Below are 20,516 nucleotides of genomic sequence, written 5' to 3'. Positions count from 1 at the left end.
ACATTAATAATACAGTGATATTCATACTTTTTTGAAAGCTGCTTTTTTTCCCCACTCAACATCATGTTTGAAATATTTTCCATGCTGATACCCTAAGCTTTGATTCAATTATTCCAAGTCCTGTCTGTAATTTTATTATAAATTAAATTTTATTTAATAGTCCCTTTATTCTACAACAAATATTCTTATTATATATATATCCTCTTGAGCATGTATTTGAGAATTTTTAAAAATTAGTTGCCTAGAACTGAAAGTGTTCTATAATAGGATGTACTTAACTTTAACATATTAGGTATATCCAGTTTCTTATATCTGGTCTTTATGATTGTGATGACATTGATCATTATAGAAGATAGGACATTTTTAAACCTTATTTTATTATTTAATATTTACAATTTGTGAAAAGTACCTAGTACTGGTCTGGACAAGGATTATGCTGAATATATGTAGTGCCTGAAACCTTGTGTATAATTCAAATTATACTAAAGTTTATACTATTCAATAATGAATTTTTAGGTGATTTAGAAATTCATGCCCCCATTTTTTTCTATAGGTATTTATGAGCCTTCATTTATTGTACTACTGCAGTGAACCAACCTTGGATGTGAAAATTGCCTTTTGTCAGGTGTGTGTTCCTTACAGGTAAAACAAGGTACAGTATATTCACTTGTATTTCCATTTTGCCATCCCATCTTGCAAATGTTCCACACTAAAGTTAATGTTTATGTAATGTTAAAAGTAGCTTAGGAAGTAGAAGCTGGTACCTAGATGCTTCTTTTTCCCCCCAGTTCATTTATGTTAGAATAGGAATGAAGATAATTCTTTTTAATGTTTATAAATATAGTACTTGATCACTGCATAAAGTGATTTCTTACTAGATTTAACATCATTAATATGTCTTTTTCAAATCCTTAAAATGTGGTTTTATTCATCAAACTAGCTAAAGTCTATGATATTATTTTTCATCCAAGAACTTATGAGCCCCAAGTAGAGTATCTCTAGTACTGAAATATAATAATATGTAGGTAGTGCTCAGTTTGTTTTCTGATGTTCAGTTCTAACCAGTAGTTGATAACAAAGATAAAACAACAATAATGACTAATAAAGGTATCTTTAACCTACAGTGAACACTAGTGAGAAGGTGTTGTGCATGGACCAGATAAGAGTCTGCACTCCTGTGTTCATACAAGTGATATTCTTAAGAAAGAGCCCAGCTGGGGCACCTGTACCTACTCTAAGTATGTTTAGGTAGTTCTAACTTAAGCCTGTTGTCATGGCATAATTAATAGTGCTCATTTTTACTCTCAGGAATTTTTATTTGGCCAGTAAATTTCATGGTAACTCTATTCATACCCCAAGCAGAGAGCACTTCTGTTTTTTTCTGTAATGATTTTCATTGCATGTTATCATCAAGATGGGCTGTAAACAGAGAATGACATGCATCCCTTGAAACAGGTTTAAAGAAAAACTCTGCAGCTTCTATTATTTTAATACAATATTTTCTGATTCTAGAAGTAACATATACTGATTATAGAAAATATATAAAAATACAAAGGGAAACAAAACATTGGTAAATCTATTCTCCCTGAGCGTAGTTAGAATTTCTATGGAAAAGTAAAATGTGTTACGTGCTATGAATGGGATTTACTGTCTGTTTCATCTCCCTGGCCTGTAAATTCTTGCAGTGCCAAAAGCCTCAGACTTTCAGATAACTTCTCTTCTCTAACTAGAACTCTGGATCTGGACATCTTGGTTTAGAAATTCCAAATCTGCCACTGATTAGCCATTTACTTGTGAGCTTGGGCAAGTTAGTTAACCTTGCTGTGCTTCAGTTTATTTGTAAAAAGGGAAAAAAGTAATAGTACCTACCTTCTAGGTTTATGAGAATTAAGTGAGCTAATAGTTGCATAGCACTGAGTACAGTGCTGGAACATATTTTTGTTAAATAGCTAACTAAATCTTAAATATATTTACATTCACTCTTCTGGTGCTCCCATTGAGTCCTAGTGTTTTAAATATTATCAGTATCTTGAATACTCCCCAGTTATATCTCCAACACAAACCTCTCCCTGAAACCAGACTCATAAACCCAATTGCTTGTTCTATATCTCAGCTCAGATGGCTAATAGGCATAGCAAATGATATATATACCAAACCAAACCCTTGATCTTTCCTCTAAAATTGCTCTGCTCTAATTCAGTAAATGCTAAATCCATCTTTCCAGTTGCTTAGAGCAAAATCTTCAGAATCATCTTTTGGACAATAATTTGCATCCAATCTGTCAGCAAATTCTGTTGGTGCTACTTTAAAAATATATCTGGAATCTCACTACTTCTCACCGTTTTCTCCAGCACCATTCTGATCCAAACCTGGATTATTGTAAGAGCTTCCACTTTTGCTCACCCCCAAATGGTTTACTCTCAAGACATCAGCAAGAGTGATATTTGAAAAATATAAGTGAGATCATGTCACTCCTTGGTTAAAAACAAAAAAAAGCAAAGCAAAAAAACCTTCCAGTCAAGTGAGATGTCTTCCCATCTCACTTATGGTAAAAATTCTTAAAATAAATACACAAGCCTTTGCCATGTAGCCACCCAGACACCCCTCCTTCAAATGTTCTTCCTTTATTATCCACTTGGCTCACGCCTTCACCACCTTCAGGACTTGGCTCAAATGTCATTTTTAAGGGAGTCTTTCCTGCCTATCCTATTTAAAATTGCCCCTTCCTAATCTACACTGCCTACCCCACACCGACTACCCAACTTCCCTGTCTTTCTATTTTTTTCCCTCCATAACACTTTTTGGTATCTGATACACTATATATGTAACTAGCATGTTGCTTCTCTCTCTCTGCTAGAATGCATTTTTCAGTTGGACAGGGATTGTTTTTCAGTGGTGTGCTGTGAGCTCACATAGGCTCACAAGAGTTGATTGTGCACATCCCTTCTCAGCTTTAAGTTCAATGGTGTCAAGTTGGTAGATTGAACTTTGTCATGATAGGAATATGTACATTGTGTAAATAAACAATTACTGCCGATAAGTTCTCTCCTCTCTCTCACCCCCAGCCATTTGTTGAACAATTAGCAGTACATGGTTGGGATTTTGTCTCTTTTGCACACTGCTGTACTGTAGCACTAAGAATAGTATCTGGCATAGTGTGGGCTCGCACCAAATATTTGCTTAATGAATGAATGATATATGTTTGGTTAATGCAATCAATTGAAACTGTGGTAGTGCCCTGGTGAAAAATGAGCAGACCTGAATTTCTGGTTAAAGTATCTGGGCCTACCGTTTGCAAGCTGTATGACTGTGAGCCATTTTCTTAGTGTCCATGATCCTAGCCATTTACCATGGGCATTAGTACTTAAGAAACAAACCACAAACAAACAAAAAAGTTTATTTTTTACATATTTCAAGATTAAGTCTGAATTTCAAAAATTATCAATAAAAAAGCCTTAAAACTTCAGCTATTACTTTTAATCCAAAGAGTTTTTTTGTAGGTTGAAGTTATTTTTAAATCAGCTCCCAAAATTTGGGTACAGATGCAGAATGTCTATTTCTAGGAAAAGTTCTTTTAAAGCAAAGGAATAAAGAGAAGTGAAACATGAACTTTCTTAATGACTCTGATTTTTTTGCTTACTATGAGCTTTTGATATCTAGAAAATATACATGCATATTCTATAACTTAAAAATATCATAGCAAGCAGAATATTTCTAGTTGTGACTCAGAGTGCTTTATTTACTTTCCGGGTAGAATTTTTTTTTTTTTTCGGTACGCGGGCCTCTCACTGTTGTGGCCTCTCCCGTTGCGGAGCACAGGCTCCGGACGCGCAGGCTCAGCGACCATGGCTCACGGGCCCAGCCAATCCGCGGCATGTGGGATCTTCCCGGACCGGGGCACGAACCCGTGTTGCCTGCATCGGCAGGCGGACTCCCAACCACTGCCCCACCAGGGAAGCCCAGGGTAGAATTTTTATTTGATGATAATGTTTATTTTTTTTCTTTCCTGTAGCTCTGAGCCTCATTTAGTATTCCAGTAATTTAAATAAAATACTGTATTTTTAGAGGCAGAATTATCTACTTGGGTTTACTTTCAAACTATGTGCTTTGGAAGCTTCTCATTTCATGAGATATCTCATGGATCCTTGGTATGCAGTGGTGTTTAACACCATCTCCAGCAGAGTTAGGTTGCTCCCAACTTCTTGCCACACAGACAATACACAAAGACCTTTAAGTAACTTGTCAACAATTAGTGATCAAGTGTATCCAGCATTCAGGTCTCTTGAGTCTTAATCTGTGGCTTTAAAAAATTATATCATATTTATAATTTTTTCACTGTTATCAGTAAGAAATCACAGAAAATATAGAAAATAAAATTGCCCAGGTAGTTATTTATCAACAGTAAATATGTACATTATCTGTAGTAGTATTAACCTTTTTTTCTTAGTTGAATTATTTGAAGAACATGGGATTCATTGAGCTACTCCTATTAATTTCGTTGCTTTTTTCTTTAAAAAAGATTAAGCAGCTTTTGCAGGCAAGAGGTTTCTCGTAATATTCTGGAGAGAAATTTGTCTTAGACGATGAAAAACTAATCTTTAGTTTGCACTTGTATGAATCCTTTACAAAAATATAGACTGACAGGGAATTGAAAGTGCAAAAGCTCTTGATCCTCCTGAGAAATAGGTAAGCCTTCGTAGCCTGCTTTTCTCAATTAAATAAAGAAGGGCAGAACTATTAAATTTCACTCTATGAATTTTTTAAAAAATCTGTGAAAAGTGCTATTTTTGGAACTCTGCTGTACTGAATAGTACAGGGCTTTATACACATGAAATATAAGAAATATATACACAGAGAGATAATGTGTGTTGGGAAACCTAATGCACACCCACTGGTGTCTACAGCATTTACCACATCCTGATTTGTGTTACCATTGGTTGTACAGGTTTGTGTTTTCCCCACTCAGTGGTGACTCCTCTGGGGCAGGGCCAGGGCATCTTCATCCTTGTCTTCCAAGCCTGGAATTCTATCTTAATTCAGTAAATGTTCAATAAATGCTTTTGGGTAAAAGAGAGTAAATAAAAACTCAGAAAAACACTGTGTCCTGAGTGGAAATTTGCTTGCCTTTCAAAATCAAGTCAACTTCTCAACATCTTACCATCTTGTAAGTGTATATTAATATATTTAATTGCATTTTGGTTAATTTGCTAATCATAAATCAGTGTTAGTCTAATATTTCTCTAAAAAGTTATTAACTTATTGTCCTCTCTAAATGTTTACTGATGCATGAGTTGGTTATGAATCATTTAAAATGATTTCTTGATTTTCAGAAAGCCTGAGAGATAGAAGGTTCAAATCAGTGAATCAACAATTATGAGTCTAAGTAACACTAGAAATAAAGGGACTGAGCTCAGTGGGCTTCTTTCTGTTAGGACATAGAAACTCTTCATGCCTTCTTACATTGTCTATGCAATGAGACATCTACACATCGACTGATTATTTATTGATTCCATCATTCATTTATTCAGCACATCTTTACTCAGTGCCTATAACATGTATCTGTAACTTGTAGAAATTAGGGATACAGGGTGAGTATGGTTACTCTCCTCAAAGAACACACTGTCTACTCTAAAGCACAGTAGAGAGTGGCTAGGCTTATAAACATAAGGAAAACCTATTCTGCTTTGAGTTAAAAACCTCAGTGGTAACTATGGGCTAAAAAATAACAAGTGAGAAAAGAAAACACCCCAATACTTACCAAATGCTTACTATGTATGATGACCACTAAGATTTTATTTCATTTAATCTTTAGAGTGCCATTAATTACCAAGACAGAATTCAATTATGTTTTATTCTGGGATTGGAAATCTCAGCCATTATACTAGAAGGTCTTTCTCTAGTCCCATTATGAACTTTTTAAAATCTTCTATCAGTTATACAGTGTTTTGACTGAAGTGAGTAGCAGCTAAATATAACTAAGAAAAAAATACTATGATTAAATGCAAAGAAGCTTAAGATTCTATTGGTCACCAGTAGGAAAAAAAGAAGACTTTTATATATATTCCAAAGGACAGTTGTGATATATAAGGTCTAAAATATTACTGGGGATATGACAGAAATAGCAGTCTCTTTGTAGAGCTCTTACTAACAAAATTGTTCTTCAGTGTTTTTTGAGGTCTTAGTGTTTTTTGGTATAGCACCTTGTTAGATATGATAGCCAAGACTGAGCATGTTGAATTTTTTCTAGTTAAAGCAATGCTTTTCTTATAATAGATATAAAATATTACTAGATGAATTGACTTGTTAACTAAATGTTATTTTGCTACTCTAATGTCTGGATAACAAAAGCAATATGTGTGTATATATAATAATTTTCCTAGCCACAGATGATGGCTGTTCTAAATAAATAAAAACTTAACTCTTCAGCAAATTTCAAAAGAGTAAATTTAGTGTTACATTTGTGTCTTCTACCTTGGGCAGTTTTTTTCTTAAGATTTATTAAGTTATTCCAGTTAATAAATAGATTCAGTTATGTTACTAGATCTTATCTAACAAAAAATGTACAGGTCCTACTTAAGATTTGGTTCTGTAATGATGAACTTCTCTGTATTAGTTTATGAGTATGTGTTTGGTTTGCTTGAAGCACATAAAGTTCGGACTTGACTTCTTCTTGAACGATCTTGACCTGAATGTAAATGTAACTTAATACTATGAGTTTAATTATGGTTGAGGTAGTAATCAGTTTAAGTGAAGTTATCACTTATATCTGTCAAAATTGTTATGCTGTAAAATATCCCAGAATTATCTGTGGTTTTTCAGTGTATAGTTAATAATGCTGTGTCAGAAAAGCACCAAATTGTAGATTTCATTTTAATCTATATAAGTGTTCCTAAGAAATCAACTAATTCCTTAAATACACTGTTTTAATTTATTACCCTTTGGATGTTAAGACTTTAGAAAATATATTAAGTGATGATTTTGCTTTCCTGCACAGACATTTTCTGAGGTTGTGGTGTGTGATAAGCAAAGGCTGACATTTTCAGTAGGTTAAGAAAAATAATGTCCACTTTTGTTCTGAGTTCTAAAACCAGTACTAATCAGGAATGTGTCATTCAACTCTTCTATTGTTCACCTTCTCTAAAGGTGAATATTTATTTGGCTGTTTACTCGATACATCTCTAACTCATTCTAAAAAAAGGCAAGGTAGTTACAAAATGCATATTTAAGAGAAGAAAACCAATATGTTGAAGAATGTGTAATTACTAAAATTAGGTATAAATTAGATCTTTTTATGATTGTACAATGAGAGAACGATAATAATATCATATAGGATTTAAGAATAATATTCTTTATGGTATAAATGAAAATAAGACTTTAATGTTCCATATTTTTTAAAAATAATGTATATTTTAGTTCCACTTTGATTCAGAAATTTTTTTTTTAACATCTTTACTGGAGTATAATTGCTTTACAATGTTGTATTAGTTTCTGCTGTATAACAAAGTGAATCAGCTATATGTATACATATATCCCCATATCCCCTCCCTCTTGTGCCTCCCTCCCACCCTCCCATCCCACTCCTCTAGGTGGTTACAAAGCACCAAGCTGATCTCCCTGTGCTATGCAGCTGCTTCCCACTAGGTATCTTTTTAACATTTGGTAGTGTATATATGATAATGCTACTCTTCACCTTGTCCCAGCTTACCCTTCCCCTACCCCGTGTCCACAAGTTCATTCTCTACGTCTGTGTCTATTCCTGCCCTGCCCGTAGGTTCATTAGAACCTTTTTTTTTTTTTTTTTTTAGATTCCATATATATGTGTTAGCATACGGTATTTGTTTTTCTCTTTCTGACTTACTTCACTCTGTATGACAGCCTCTAGGTCCATCCACCTCACTACAAATAACTCAGTTTCATTCCTTTTTATGGCTGAATAATATTCCATTGTATATGTGTGCCACATCTTCTTTATCCATCATCTGTTGATGGACACGTAGGTTGTTTCCATGTCCTGTATATGGTAAATAGAGGTTCAGTGAACATTTTGGTACATGACTCTTTTTGAATTATGGTTTTCTCAGGGTATATGCCCAGCAGTGGGATTGCTGGGTCATATGGTAGTTCTATTTGTAGTATTTTAAGGAATCTCCATACTGTTCTCCATAGTGGCTTTATCAATTTACATTCCCATCAACAATGCAAGAGGGTTCCCTTTTTTCCACACCCTCTCCAGCATTTATTATTTGTACATTTTTTGATGATGGCCATTCAGAGTGGTGTGAGGTGAAACCACACTGTGGTTTTGATTTGCATTTCTCTAATGATTAGTGATGCTGAGCATCTTTTCATGTGTTTGTTGGCAATCTGTATATCTTCTTTGGAAAAATGTCTACTGAGGTCTTCCACCCATTTTTGGATTGGGTTGTTTGTTTTTTTGATATTGAGCTGCATGAGCTGCTTGTAAATTTTGGAGATTAATCCTATGTTAGTTGCTTCATTTGCAAATATTTTCTCCCATACTGAGGGCTGTCTTTTCGTTTTGTTTATGGTTTCCTTTGCTGTGCAAAAGCTTTTAAGTTTCATTACGTCCCATTTGTTTATTTTTGTTTTTATTTCCATTTCTTAAGAGGTGGGTCAAAAAGGATCTTGCTGTGATTTATGTCATAGAGTGTTCTGCCTATGTTTTCCTCTAAGAGTTTGATAGTGTCTGGGCTTACATTGATGTCTTTAATCCATTTTGTGTTTATTTTTGTCTATGGAGTTAGGGAGTGTTCTAATTTCATTCTTTTATATGTAGCTGTCCAGTTTTCCCAGGACCACTTATTGAAGAGGCTGTCTTTTCTCCATTGTATATTCTTGCCTCCTTTTTCAAAAATAAGGTGACAATACGTGCATGGGTTTTCTCTGGGATTTCTTTCCTGTTCCATTGATCTATATTTCTGTTTTTGTGCCAGTACCATACTGTCTTGATTACTGTAGCTTTGTAGTATACTCTGGAGTCAGGGAGCGTGATTCCTCCAGCTCCATTTTCCTTTCTCAAGATTGCTTTGGCTATTTGGGGTCTTTTGTGTTTCTGTACAAATTGTGAAAGTTTTTGTTCTAGTTCTGTGAAAAATGCCAGTGGGAGTTTGATAGGGATTGCACTGAATCTGTAGATTGCTTTGGGTAGTAGAGTATTTTCACAACGTGGATTCTTCCAATCAAAGATTGTGGTATATCTCTCCATCTGTTTGTATCATCTTTAATTTCTTTCATCAGTGTCTTATAGTTTTCTGCATACAGGTCTTTTGTCTCCTTAGGTAGGTTTATTCCTAGATATTTTATTCTTTTTGTTGCAATGATAAATGGGAGTGTTCCCTTAATTTCACTTTCAGATATTTCATCATTCATGTATAGGAATGCAAGGGATTTCTGTGCATTAATTTTGTATCCTGCTACTTTACCAAATTCATTGATTAGCTGTAGTAGTTTTCTGGTGGCATCTTTAGGCTTCACCATAAATAGTGTCATGTCATCTGCAAACAGTGACAGCTTCACTTCTTTTCTGATTTGGATTCCTTTTATTTCTTTTTCTTCTCTGATTGTTGTGGCTAAAACTTCCAAAACTATGTTGAATAATAGTAGTGAGAGTGGGCAGCCTTGCCTTCTTCCTGATCTTAGTGGAAATGGTTTCAGTTTTTCACCATTGAGGACAATGTTGGCTGCGGGTTTGTCATATATGGCCTTTATTATGTTGAGGTAAGTTCCCTCTGTGCCTACTTTCTGGAGGGCTTTTATCATAAATGGGTGTTGATTTTTGTGAAAAGCTTTTTCTGCATCGATTGAAATGATCATATGGTTTTTATTCTTCAATTTGTTAATATGGTGTATGACATTGATTGATTTGAAGAATCCTTGCATCCCTGGGATAAACCCCACGTGATCGTGGTGTATGATCCTTTTAATGTGCTGTTGGATTCTGTTTGCTAGTATTTTGTTGAGGATTTTTGCATCTATTTTCATCAGTGATATTGGCCTGTAGTTTTCTTTCTTTGTGACATCTTTGTCTGGTTTTGGTATCCGGGTGATGGTGGCCTCATAGATTGAATTTGGGAGTGTTCCTCCCTCTGCTATATTTTGGAAGAGTTTGAGAAGGATAGGTGTTAGCTCTTCTCTAAATATTTGATAGAATTTGCCTGTGAAGCCATCTGGTCCTGGGCTTTCTTTTGTTGGAAGGTTTTTAATCACAGTTTCAATTTCAGTGCTTGTTATTGGACTGTTTATATTTTCTATTTCTTCCTGGTTTCTGTCTCAGAAGGTTGTGCTTTTCTAAGAATTTGTCCATTTCTTTTATGTTGTCCATTTTATTGGCATATAGTTGCTTCTAGTAATCTCTCATGATCCTTTGTATTTCTGCAGTGTCAGTTGTTTCTTCTCCTTTTTCATGTCTAATCTATTGATTTGACACTTCTCTCTTTTTTTCTTGATGAGTCTGGCTAATGGCTTATCAATTTTGTTTATCTTCTCAATGAACCACCTTTTAGTTTTATTGATCTTTGCTACTATTTCCTTCATTTCTTTTTCATTTATTTCTGATCTGATTTTTATGATTTCTCTCCTTCTGCTAGCTTTGGGTTTTTTTTTCTTCTTTCTCTAATTGTTTTAGGTGTAAAGTTAGGTTGTTTATTTGAAATGTTTCTTGTTTCTTGAGGTAAGATTGTATTGCTGTAAAATTCCCTCTTAGAGCTGCTTTTGCTGCATCCCATAGGTTTTGGCTTGTTGTGTTTTCATTGTCATTTTTTTCTAGGCATTTTTTGATTTCCTCTTTGATTTCTTCAGTGATCTTTTGGTTATTTAGTAGCGTATTGTTTAGCCTCCATGTTTTTGTGTTTTTTACAGATTTTTTCCTGTAATTGATGTCTAGTCTCATAGCTTTGTGGTCAGAAAAGATATTTGATACGATTTCAATTTTCTTAAATTTTGCAAGTTTTCATTTATGACCCAAGGCATGATCTATCCTGGAGAATGTTCCATGAGCATTTGAGAAGAAAGTGTATTCTGTTGCTTTTGGGTGGAATGTCCTATAAATATCAATTAAGTCTATCTGTTTTAATGTGTCTTTTAAAGCTTGTGTTTCCTTATTTATTTTCATTTTGGATGATCTGTCTTTGGTGATAGTGGGGTGTTAAAGTCCTTTACTGTGATTGTGTTACTGTCAATTTCCCCTTTTATGGCTGTTAGCATTTGCCTTGTATATTGAGGTGCTCCTATGTTGGGTGCATAAATATTTACAATTGTTATATATTCTTCTTGGATTGATCCTTTGATCATTATGTAGTGTCCTTCTTTGCCTCTTGTAATAGTCTTTATTTTAAAGTGTATTTTATCTGATTTGAGAATTACTACTCCAGCTTACTTTTGATTTCCATTTGCATGGAATATCTTTTTCCATCCCCTCACTTTCAGTCTGTGTGTGTCCCTAGGTATGAAGTGGGTTTCTTGTAGACTGCATATATATGGGTCTTATTTTTGTATCCATTCAGCCAGTCTGTGTCTTTTGGTGGGAGCATTTAATCCCTTTACATTTAAGGTAATTATCAATATGTATGTTCCTGTTTCCATTTTCTTAATTCTTTTGGGTTTGTTATTGTAGTTCTTTTCCTTCACTTGTGTTTCCTGCCTAGAGAAATACCTTTAGGATTTGTTGTAATGGTGGTTTGGTGGTGCTGAATTCTCTTAAGTTTTTTTTGTTTCTAAGGGTTTTAATTTCTCTGTCAAATCTAAATGAGATCCTTTCTGGTTAGAGTAATCTTGGTTGTAGGTTTTTCTCTTTCATCACTTTAAATATGTCCTGCCACTCCCTTCTGGCTTGTAGTGTTTCTGCAGAAAGATCAGCTGTTAACCTTATGGGGATTCCCTTGTATAGTATTTGTTGCTCTTCCCTTGCTGCTTTTAATATTTTTTCTTTGTATTTAAGTTTTGATAGTTTGATTAATATGTTTCTTGGCGTGTTTCTCCTTGAATTTATCCTTTATGGAACTCTCTGAGCTTTCTGCACTTGATTGACTATTTTTTTTCTATGTTAGGGAAGTTTTCAACTATAATTTCTTCAAATATTTTGTCAGACCCTTTCTTTTTCTCTTCTTCTTCTGGGACCCCTATACTTCGAATGTTGGTGTGTTTAATGTTGCCCCAGAGGTCTCTGAGACTGTCCTCAATTCTTTTCATTATTTTTACTTTATTCTGCTCTGTGACAGTTATTTCCACTATTTTATCTTCCCGGTCACTTATCCGTTCTTCTGCCAAGTTATTCTGCTATTGATTCCTTCTAGAGTATTTTTAATTTCATTTATTGTGTTGTTCATCATTGTTTGTTTGCTCTTTAGTTCTTCTAGATTCTTGTTAAATGTTTCTTGTATTTTCTCCATTCTATTTCCAAGATTCTGGATCATCTTTGCTATCATTACTCTGAATTCTTTTTCATGTAGACTGCCTATTTCCTCTTCATTTGTTAGGTCTGGTGGGTTTTTACCTTGCTCCTCATCTGCTGCATATTTCTCTGTTTTCTCATTCTGTTTTACTTACTGTGTTTGGGGGCTCCATTTCACAGGCTGCAGGTTCATACTTCCCATTGTTTTTGGTGTCTGACCCCAGTGGATGATGTTGGTTCAGTGGGTTATGTAGGCTTCCTGGTGGAGGGGACTGGTGCCTGTGTTCTGATGGGTGGGGTGTATCTTGTCCTTCTAGTGGGCAGGGCTGCATCCGGTGGTGTGTTTTGCAGTGTCTGTGAACTTAGTATGACTTTAGGCAGCCTCTCTGCTAATAGGTGGGGTTGTGTTCCTGTCTTACTAGTTGTTTGACATGAGGCGTTGAGCACTGGAGCTTGCTGGCCATTGGATGGAGCTGGGTCTTAGTGTTGAGAAGATCTCTGGGAGAGCTCTTGCCAATTGATATTATGTGGGGCCGGGAAGTTACTTGTGGTCCAATGTCCTGGGCTTGGCCTTCCCACCTCAAAGACTCAGGCCTGACCCCCAGCTGGAGCACCAAGATCCTGCCAGCCACACGGCTCAGAAGAAAAGCAAGAGAGAATAACAAAAAAACAAAAACAAAAACAAAACCAACAGAACCCTAGTATAAATGGTAAAGCAAACCTGTACAGACAAAATCACACAAAGAGGCATATACATACACACTAAGAAAAAAAGGAAAAAATATATATATTAAAAAAAGGAAGAGAGCAATGAAACCAATAAGCAAATCCATCAATGATAAACACTAAATACTATACTAAGATAAAAATAAAACCAGAAACAAATTAGACGCAGAAGGCAAACCCCAAGTCTGCAGTTGCTCCCAAAGTCCACTGCCTCAATTTTGCAAACATTCATTGTCTATTCAGGTATTCTTCAGATTCAGGGTCTATCAAGTTGACTGTGGGTATTTAATCTGCTGCTCCTGAGGCTGCTGGGAGAAATATCCCTTTCTCTTCTTTGTTCACACAGCTCCTGGGGTTCAGCTTTGGTTTTGGCCCCACCTCTGCAAGTAGGTCTCCCTCAGGTGTCTGTTCCCTGCCCAGACAGGAGGGTGTTAAAGCAGCAGCTGATTAGGGCTCTCTTGCTCACTCAGGCTCGGGTTAGGGAGGAGTATAGTAGTCATAATCGGAATGTGGGGTGAGCCTGTGGCAGCAGAGGCCGGCATGACGTTGCAACAGCCTGAGGTGCACCGTGTGTTCTCTCAGGGAAGTTGTCCCTGGATCTTGTGACCCTGGCAGTGGTGTGCTGCATACGCTCCGGGGTGGTGGTGTTAGTGACCTGCCCTGGCACACAAGGACTCTTGGTGGCAGCAGCCACAGAGTTAGCAGTTCATGCCAGTCTCTGGGGTCTGAACTGATAGCTGCGGCTCACGCCTGTCTCTGGAGCTTGCTTAGGCAGTGCTCTGCTTTCTGTGGGCACACTGGGAAGGAATCCCCTCTCCTCACACATGTCAAAACAAAGGTCTCTTGCCTCTCCAGCAGGTCCAGACATTTTCCTGGACTCTTTCCCAGCTAGCTGAGGAGCACTAGCTTCCTTCACTCTGTCTTCATACAGACAACCCCAGTCCTCTCCCTGGGGTCTGACCTCCAAAGCCTGAGCCTCAGCTCCCAGCCCCAACCTGCCCCAGTGGGTGAGCAGACAAGCATCTCAGGCTGCTTGGTGCTGGTCGCCACCGATCTTCTGTGTGGGAATCTCTCTGCTTTGCCCTCTGCACCCCTGTTGCTGCGCTCTCCTCCATGGCTCTGAAACTTCCCCCCCACACACCCACCATCTCCGCCAGTGAAGGGGCTTCCTAATGTATGGAAACTTTTCCTCCTTCACAGCTCCCACCCAGAGGTATGGGTCCCATCCCTATTCTTTTGTCACTGTTTTTTCTTTTGCCCTACCCAGATACATGGAGATTTTCTTGCCTTTTGGGAAGTCTGAGATCTTCTGCCAGCATTCAGTAGGTGTTCTGTAGGAGTTGTTCCACATGTAGATGTATTTTTGATGTATTCGTAGGGAGGAAGGTGATATCCACGTCTTACTCCGCCACCATCTTGAAAGTCCGATGTTCCGTGTTCTTAAATGTAGCATTTCAATTTTCCCTTCCAAAAAAACAAAAGCGTGTTTTAGAGATAAGTCAGTGAAATCCAGATAACTCACTTTAAACATTTTGATTCTTAAATGAATTTTTATTCTCCTTATGATGAAACAACTTTTCCTCCTACCCTGAGAAAGTATTTTTTTTAAATTAACCGTTATTTATTAACCTTGAAATTTTGTCCCATCTTGATTATATAATACCTCTTATTATTGCCTATTTTATGCTTCTTTTTTCTTTATTAAAGACAAATTGCAGATATGCAGATCAGAAGTGTACATAGAATTCAAGGTGATTAGCTTAGTAGTTAGATCATTGTGATAATGAAGCCGGCATTCTAACTTTGATCCTGTAAGGGACAATTTAATATTAAGCTCCATGAGGACAGGAGCTTTATGTTCTCAGTGCTTAGAACATTACTTGGCACATTGTAAGGCCAAAAAAAAAATTTATTGAATGAAAAACATACTGCAATAGTGGATAGACCTCAAATCTCAGTAACTTATTAGAACAAAAATTTATTTCCTGTTATACAAAGTCTAGAACAGGTTGGTAAGGACTCTCCTCTGTCTGGTGACTTAGGAATTTTGTCTTCTGTCATCTTGTGACTCAGGAACTGCCATCTTGTGATGTCCAGTTAAGACATCACAGTGTGGAAAGAGGTGGATTGTAGAGGCACACCTCTTAAATGCCTCTGCATTTAGATGATACCTGCCACTTCTTCATGTAGTCCACTGGCCAGATACAGCAACTTGGCCCCAACAGAACTGCAAGGGAGCTGGGAAATGTAGTAGAGCATGTGGGTACCCACATAGCAACTGTCTTCACCACAAATGAAAACACAGAAAAGTATTTTATTACCTGACCATTCTGAACCCTGTTGGTTATACATTGATTTTATAGCAGTATCATAGTGTCTTGGGATGGCACTATGGCCCAGGCCAACTTTCGGCTAAAAACATTCTAAAACTACTAATTAGCTATGTCTTTAAATGTTATCTAACTTCTCAATAATAATGATAACTGTAGTAGTAGTGATAGTAATAATAATAACAAACAACTTTTTAAAAAATAAATTAATTTTATTTATTTTTGGCTGCATTGGGTCTTCATTGTTGTGCATGGGCTTTCTATAGTTGAGGTGAATGGGGGCTACTCTTTGTTGTGGTGCATGGGCTTCTCATTGCTGTGGCTTCTCTTGTTGGGGATCACGGGATCTAGGCACACGGGCTTCAGTAGTTGTGGCTCATGGGCTGTAGAGTGCAGGCTCAGTAGTTGTGGCACACGGGCTTGGTTGCTCCACGGCATGTGGGATCTTCCCAGATCAGGGCTCGAACCCATGTCCGCTGCACTGCTAGGCATATTCTTAACCACTGTGCCACCAGGGAAGCCCAACAACAAACAACTTTGTTGAGAGTTTCCTGTAAGCTTATACCATGCTAAGAGCTTTACATAGATTATCACATTTAACTCTCCCACTAATCAAAAGAAGTAGATTACAGGCATACCTTGTTGCATTGTGCTTCACTTTATAGTACTTCACAGGTACTATTTTTTTACAAATTGAAGTTTTGTGGCCACCCTGCATTGAGCAACTGTATTAGTGCCATTTTTCTAACAGCATTTGCTCACTTTGTGTCTCTGTGTCACATTTTGGTAATTCCCACAGTATTTCAAACTTCTAAATTATTATTATATTTGTTATTATATTCTGTGATTGGTGATATTTGATATTACTATTGTAATTATTTTTGGGGGCACAATGAACTGGGCCCATTTAAAATGAGGACCTTAATTGATAAATGTGTGTTCTGACTGCTCCACCGACAGGCTGTCCCCCTGTCTTTCTCCCTCTCCTTGTGCCTCCCTATTCCCTGAGACACAAAAATATTGAAATTAGGCCAATTAATAATCTTACAATGCCTTCTAAGTATTCAAGTGAAAGGAGGTGTTGTATGTCTCTCACTTTGAATTGAAAGCTAGAAATGATTAAGTTTAGTGAGGAAGGCATTGAAAGCTGATATAGGCCAAAAGCTAAGCCTCTTGTGCCAAATAGTTAGCCAAGTTTTGAATACAAAGGAAAAGTTCTTGAAGGAAATTAAAATCACTACTCCAGTGAACACACAAATGATAAGAAAATGAAACATCCTTATTGCTGATATGGAGAAAGTTTTAGTGGTCTAGATAGAAGACCAAACCAGTTACAACATTCCCTTAAGCCAAAACCCAATCTAGAGAAAGGCCCTAACTCCCTTCAATTCTATGAAGGCTGAGAGAAATGAGGAAGCTACAGGAGAAAAGTTTGAAGCTAGCAGAGGTTGGTTCATGAGGTTTACGAAAAGAAGCTATCTTCTTAACATTAAAGTGCAAGATGAAGCAGCAAGTGCTGATGTAGAAGCTGCAGCAAGTTATCCAGAAGATCTAGCTAAGATAATTAATGAAGGTGGTGATACTGAACAACAGATTGTCAACAGAGACGAAACAGCCGTCTATTAGAAGAGGATGCCATTTAGGACTTTCATAGCTATAGAGGAGAAGTCAACGCCTGACTTCAAATCTTCAAAGGACAGGCTGACTCTTTTGTTAGGGGCTAATATACCTGGTAACTTTAAGTTGAAGCCAGAGCTCATTTGCCACTGCAAAAGTTCTAGGGCCCTTAAGAATGATGCTAAATCTACACTACTTGTGCTCTAAAATGGAACAAGGCCTAGATGACAGCACATCTGTTTACAATATGGTTTACTGAATAATTTAATCCCACTGTTGAGACCTACTGTTCAGAAAAAAGATTCCTTTTGAAATATTACTGCTCATTGACAATGCACCTGGTCACCCAAGAGCTCTGATGGAGATGAAATTAATGTTGTTTTCATGCCTGCTAATACAACATCCATTCTGTAGTCCATGGATCAAGAAATAATATCCAGTTTCAAGTCTTATTATTTAAGACATTTTGTAAGGACATAGCTGCCATAGACAGCGATTCCTCTGATGGATCTGGGCAAAGTAGATTGAAAACCTTCTGGAAAGGATTCACCATTCTAGATGTCATTAAGAAAATTTGTGATTCAAGGGAAGAGGTCAAAATATCAATTTAACAGGAGTTTGGAAGAAGTTGATTTTAACCCTCATGGATAACTTTGAAGGGTTCAAGACTTCAGTTGAGGAAGTAACTGCAGATATGGTGGAAATAGCAAGAGAACTAGAATTAGAAGTGGAGCTTGAAGATGTGATTGAATTGCTGCACTCTCATGATAAAACTTTAACAGATGAGGAGCTGCTTCTTACAGATGAACAAAGAAAGTAGTTTCTTGAGAAGGAAACTACTCCTGGTGATTATGCTGTGAAGATTGTTGAAATGGCAACAAAGGATTTAGAATATAACATAAACTTAGTTGATAAAGCAGCAGCAAGATTTGAGAGGATTGACTCCAACTTTGAAAGAAGTTTTACTGTGGGTAAAATGCCATCAAATTGTTTTGCATGCTACAGAAAAATCATTCGTAAAAGGAAGTCAATCGATGTGGCAGACTTTACTGTTATCTTATTTTGAGAAGTTTCCACAGCCTCACCAACCTTCAGCAACCACCACCCTCTCAGTCAGCAGCATCAACATTGAGGCAAGAGCTTCCACCAGCTAAAAGATTATGACTCGCTGAAGGCTCATTATGGTTAGCATTTTTCAGCAATAAAATATTTTAAAGTTAAGGTATGTATTTTTTTTATACTTAACAGACTACAGTATAGTGTTAGCCTAATTTTTATTTGCACTGGGAAACCAAAAAATTCGTGTGACTCACTTTATTGTGGTGATCTGGAACAAAACTCGCAATTTCTCCAAGATATGCATGTACTGCCCTCATTCCATAAATAATGACACTAGGGCTAAGATTGTAAAAAGCTTGCCCAAGGCCTCACAGTAAGGATTCTTAAATAAAAGCTGAATTTTTACCCTTTGCTGAAATCCTCACTCTAGGATTTCTCAAGTTCAAAATGAGAATACTAAGTCTTACATGAAATGATTTATTAGACACCCAGCACAGCATCTGGTCCTAATACTAGCTTGGTGCTTAGGAGGTATTCAAACAGTACTAGCTGTCTTCCTTTATATAAAAAGAACAGGCAGGCAGAAGCCATGCCTGCCTGCTCTACTATTGATTACTCTTATGTGCTTTTTCACATAATTGAAAATTGTGATTAAACATAATGTAAGTCTTAGAGTTTTTACTGCATTACTGATTTATAATAAGCCATTGATTCCACAGAGTAACCATCTCTGGGCCAACCAACATAAAAGTGATGTAGATTCCACACTGTAATCCTCCTTGAAGAGTAACACTTCAAGAAGTTGAATGGGGAAAATATACTCAGGACAAAACAAAATCTAATCCTTAATGTCGTTAAGGATTATCTCAGATATCCCTCTTTAAAACTAATATGTAGGTAATTTGATTCGGATTTTAAATGGATTGAACGCATGCCTTTCTGCCATAACAAACAGAGTAGCAGGCATTGTTTCTGCTGACTTTATATAACAATCTTGGAGGGGCAAGAGCAACTCAACATGCTGGCCATAACTGTAAGACTGAAGAGCTCAATATCATTTGTGTCAAAAGCAGAATCACTACTTTTGGCAGATACTTTTCAGTATCCAAACGACAAAATAATACCCAACAGATTGACCAGTTCATTTTCTGGAGATGCATTTTGTAGCGAATTCATCTTAGCTATCCTGTTGAGCTAGATCAATGTTACATCCATAGCATCTTCAGTAGTGCCTGGCATATAGTAGGTGCTCTATAAACATTTAACAAATTCTAGGCAGCTCTGAAAATCCAGCTTTCCATCAACAACACAAGACTGTCTACTTCAGCCCTGAATTGTTTAGTGTTATGTTCAAACTCCAGGCTGAGACAATTGATAAATGAAAGAGAAGGATGTGTTATTCACTAATCTCTCTCAAGCTCTATTCCTACAGCTCACCTTATCATAAGAAACCACATCACTGTTCTAAGTTATTTTAGCTGAACTAGTGAATGGTTTAGTAAAAGAAGAACACATGTTTTGGAGTTGGACAAACTTTAATTCATATTAATTGATAGCACTAATCAATAGTTCCAAGACTTTGAGCCAATTAACAGCTCTGTATGCCACTTTCCTCATCTGCTGTTAGTGTTAAATATAGTATTTAACAGAATACAAAGTTCACCTTTACTAGATAAGTGACTAATGCTGGTTCACCTTTCTTTCTCCCCTTGTCTTATTGAGCGGTGATATCATATGAAGCATATTTCTATGTCTTTGATGAAAAAATACTGTATCTACTGCCTGTTGTTTGATTCCAGGGTTATTATGTAAAGAACTACTGAATATTTTTTCCTGGGGTTGAGTGCTAGAGAAATTTTACCTTTCCTATGAACTACTGTATGGTATACTTTATGAAATTAATGAATCAAAATGTGCCACTCACTGTGGTCTTGTTGTTGTCATGTTTTTCCTTTGGCTTGCTGGAAGCATGACACTAACTTTTGTGCTCAAGACAGTAGATGTTCAAAACTTAAGTCTTCTGGTAAAACAGTCATCTCTTAGCCTGCTTTATTTGACATTTATTCTTAAAACTGGATTTAATGGTTTTATTGTTTCTATATCTTTTATGATGAGCTGCACAAATCTTTTTTGAAACCACACAGAATATAAATAATAAATGAATGAAGGAATAAAATGACTTGGTTTCATAGGTGCTAAGTGCAGAACTAATCAGGCTTGGTGCTCTTTTCAGCTGAAACTGAAAGTTTTATTCAAGAGAAACTAAGGAAGCTTAACATCTAAAAATTCTTAAACCTTAATGTTTCCTGTTCAGGAACTCACTAGCAGTAACACAGGCCAGTCATGCACAAGTGAAAATGGGGAGGGAGTGAAAT

At 36.7% G+C, this 20,516-nt stretch overlaps 1 protein-coding gene across 1 annotated transcript in view; it reads left to right on the top strand.

Annotated features, from left to right (window-relative positions):
- Positions 1 to 367: 367 nt before the first annotated feature.
- MAPK10 (mitogen-activated protein kinase 10) overlaps positions 368 to 20,516 on the top strand; it is a 171,232-nt gene continuing 151,083 nt past the window's right edge. Inside the window, 1 exon segment of the mRNA XM_022561669.3 lies at positions 368 to 625. Within this exon segment, the coding sequence (XP_022417377.2) occupies positions 560 to 625 (66 nt within the window). The 5' untranslated portion in view covers positions 368 to 559.

This window comes from Delphinapterus leucas, chromosome 5 (assembly GCF_059928025.1).
Source record: "Delphinapterus leucas isolate spDelLeu-1000000601 "Yukka" chromosome 5, BTC_Dleu_Yukka2, whole genome shotgun sequence".
NCBI lineage: Eukaryota > Metazoa > Chordata > Mammalia > Artiodactyla > Monodontidae > Delphinapterus > Delphinapterus leucas.
The sequence above is the reverse complement of the archived record's forward strand: the minus strand, read 5'-3'. Positions and strand labels throughout refer to the sequence as shown.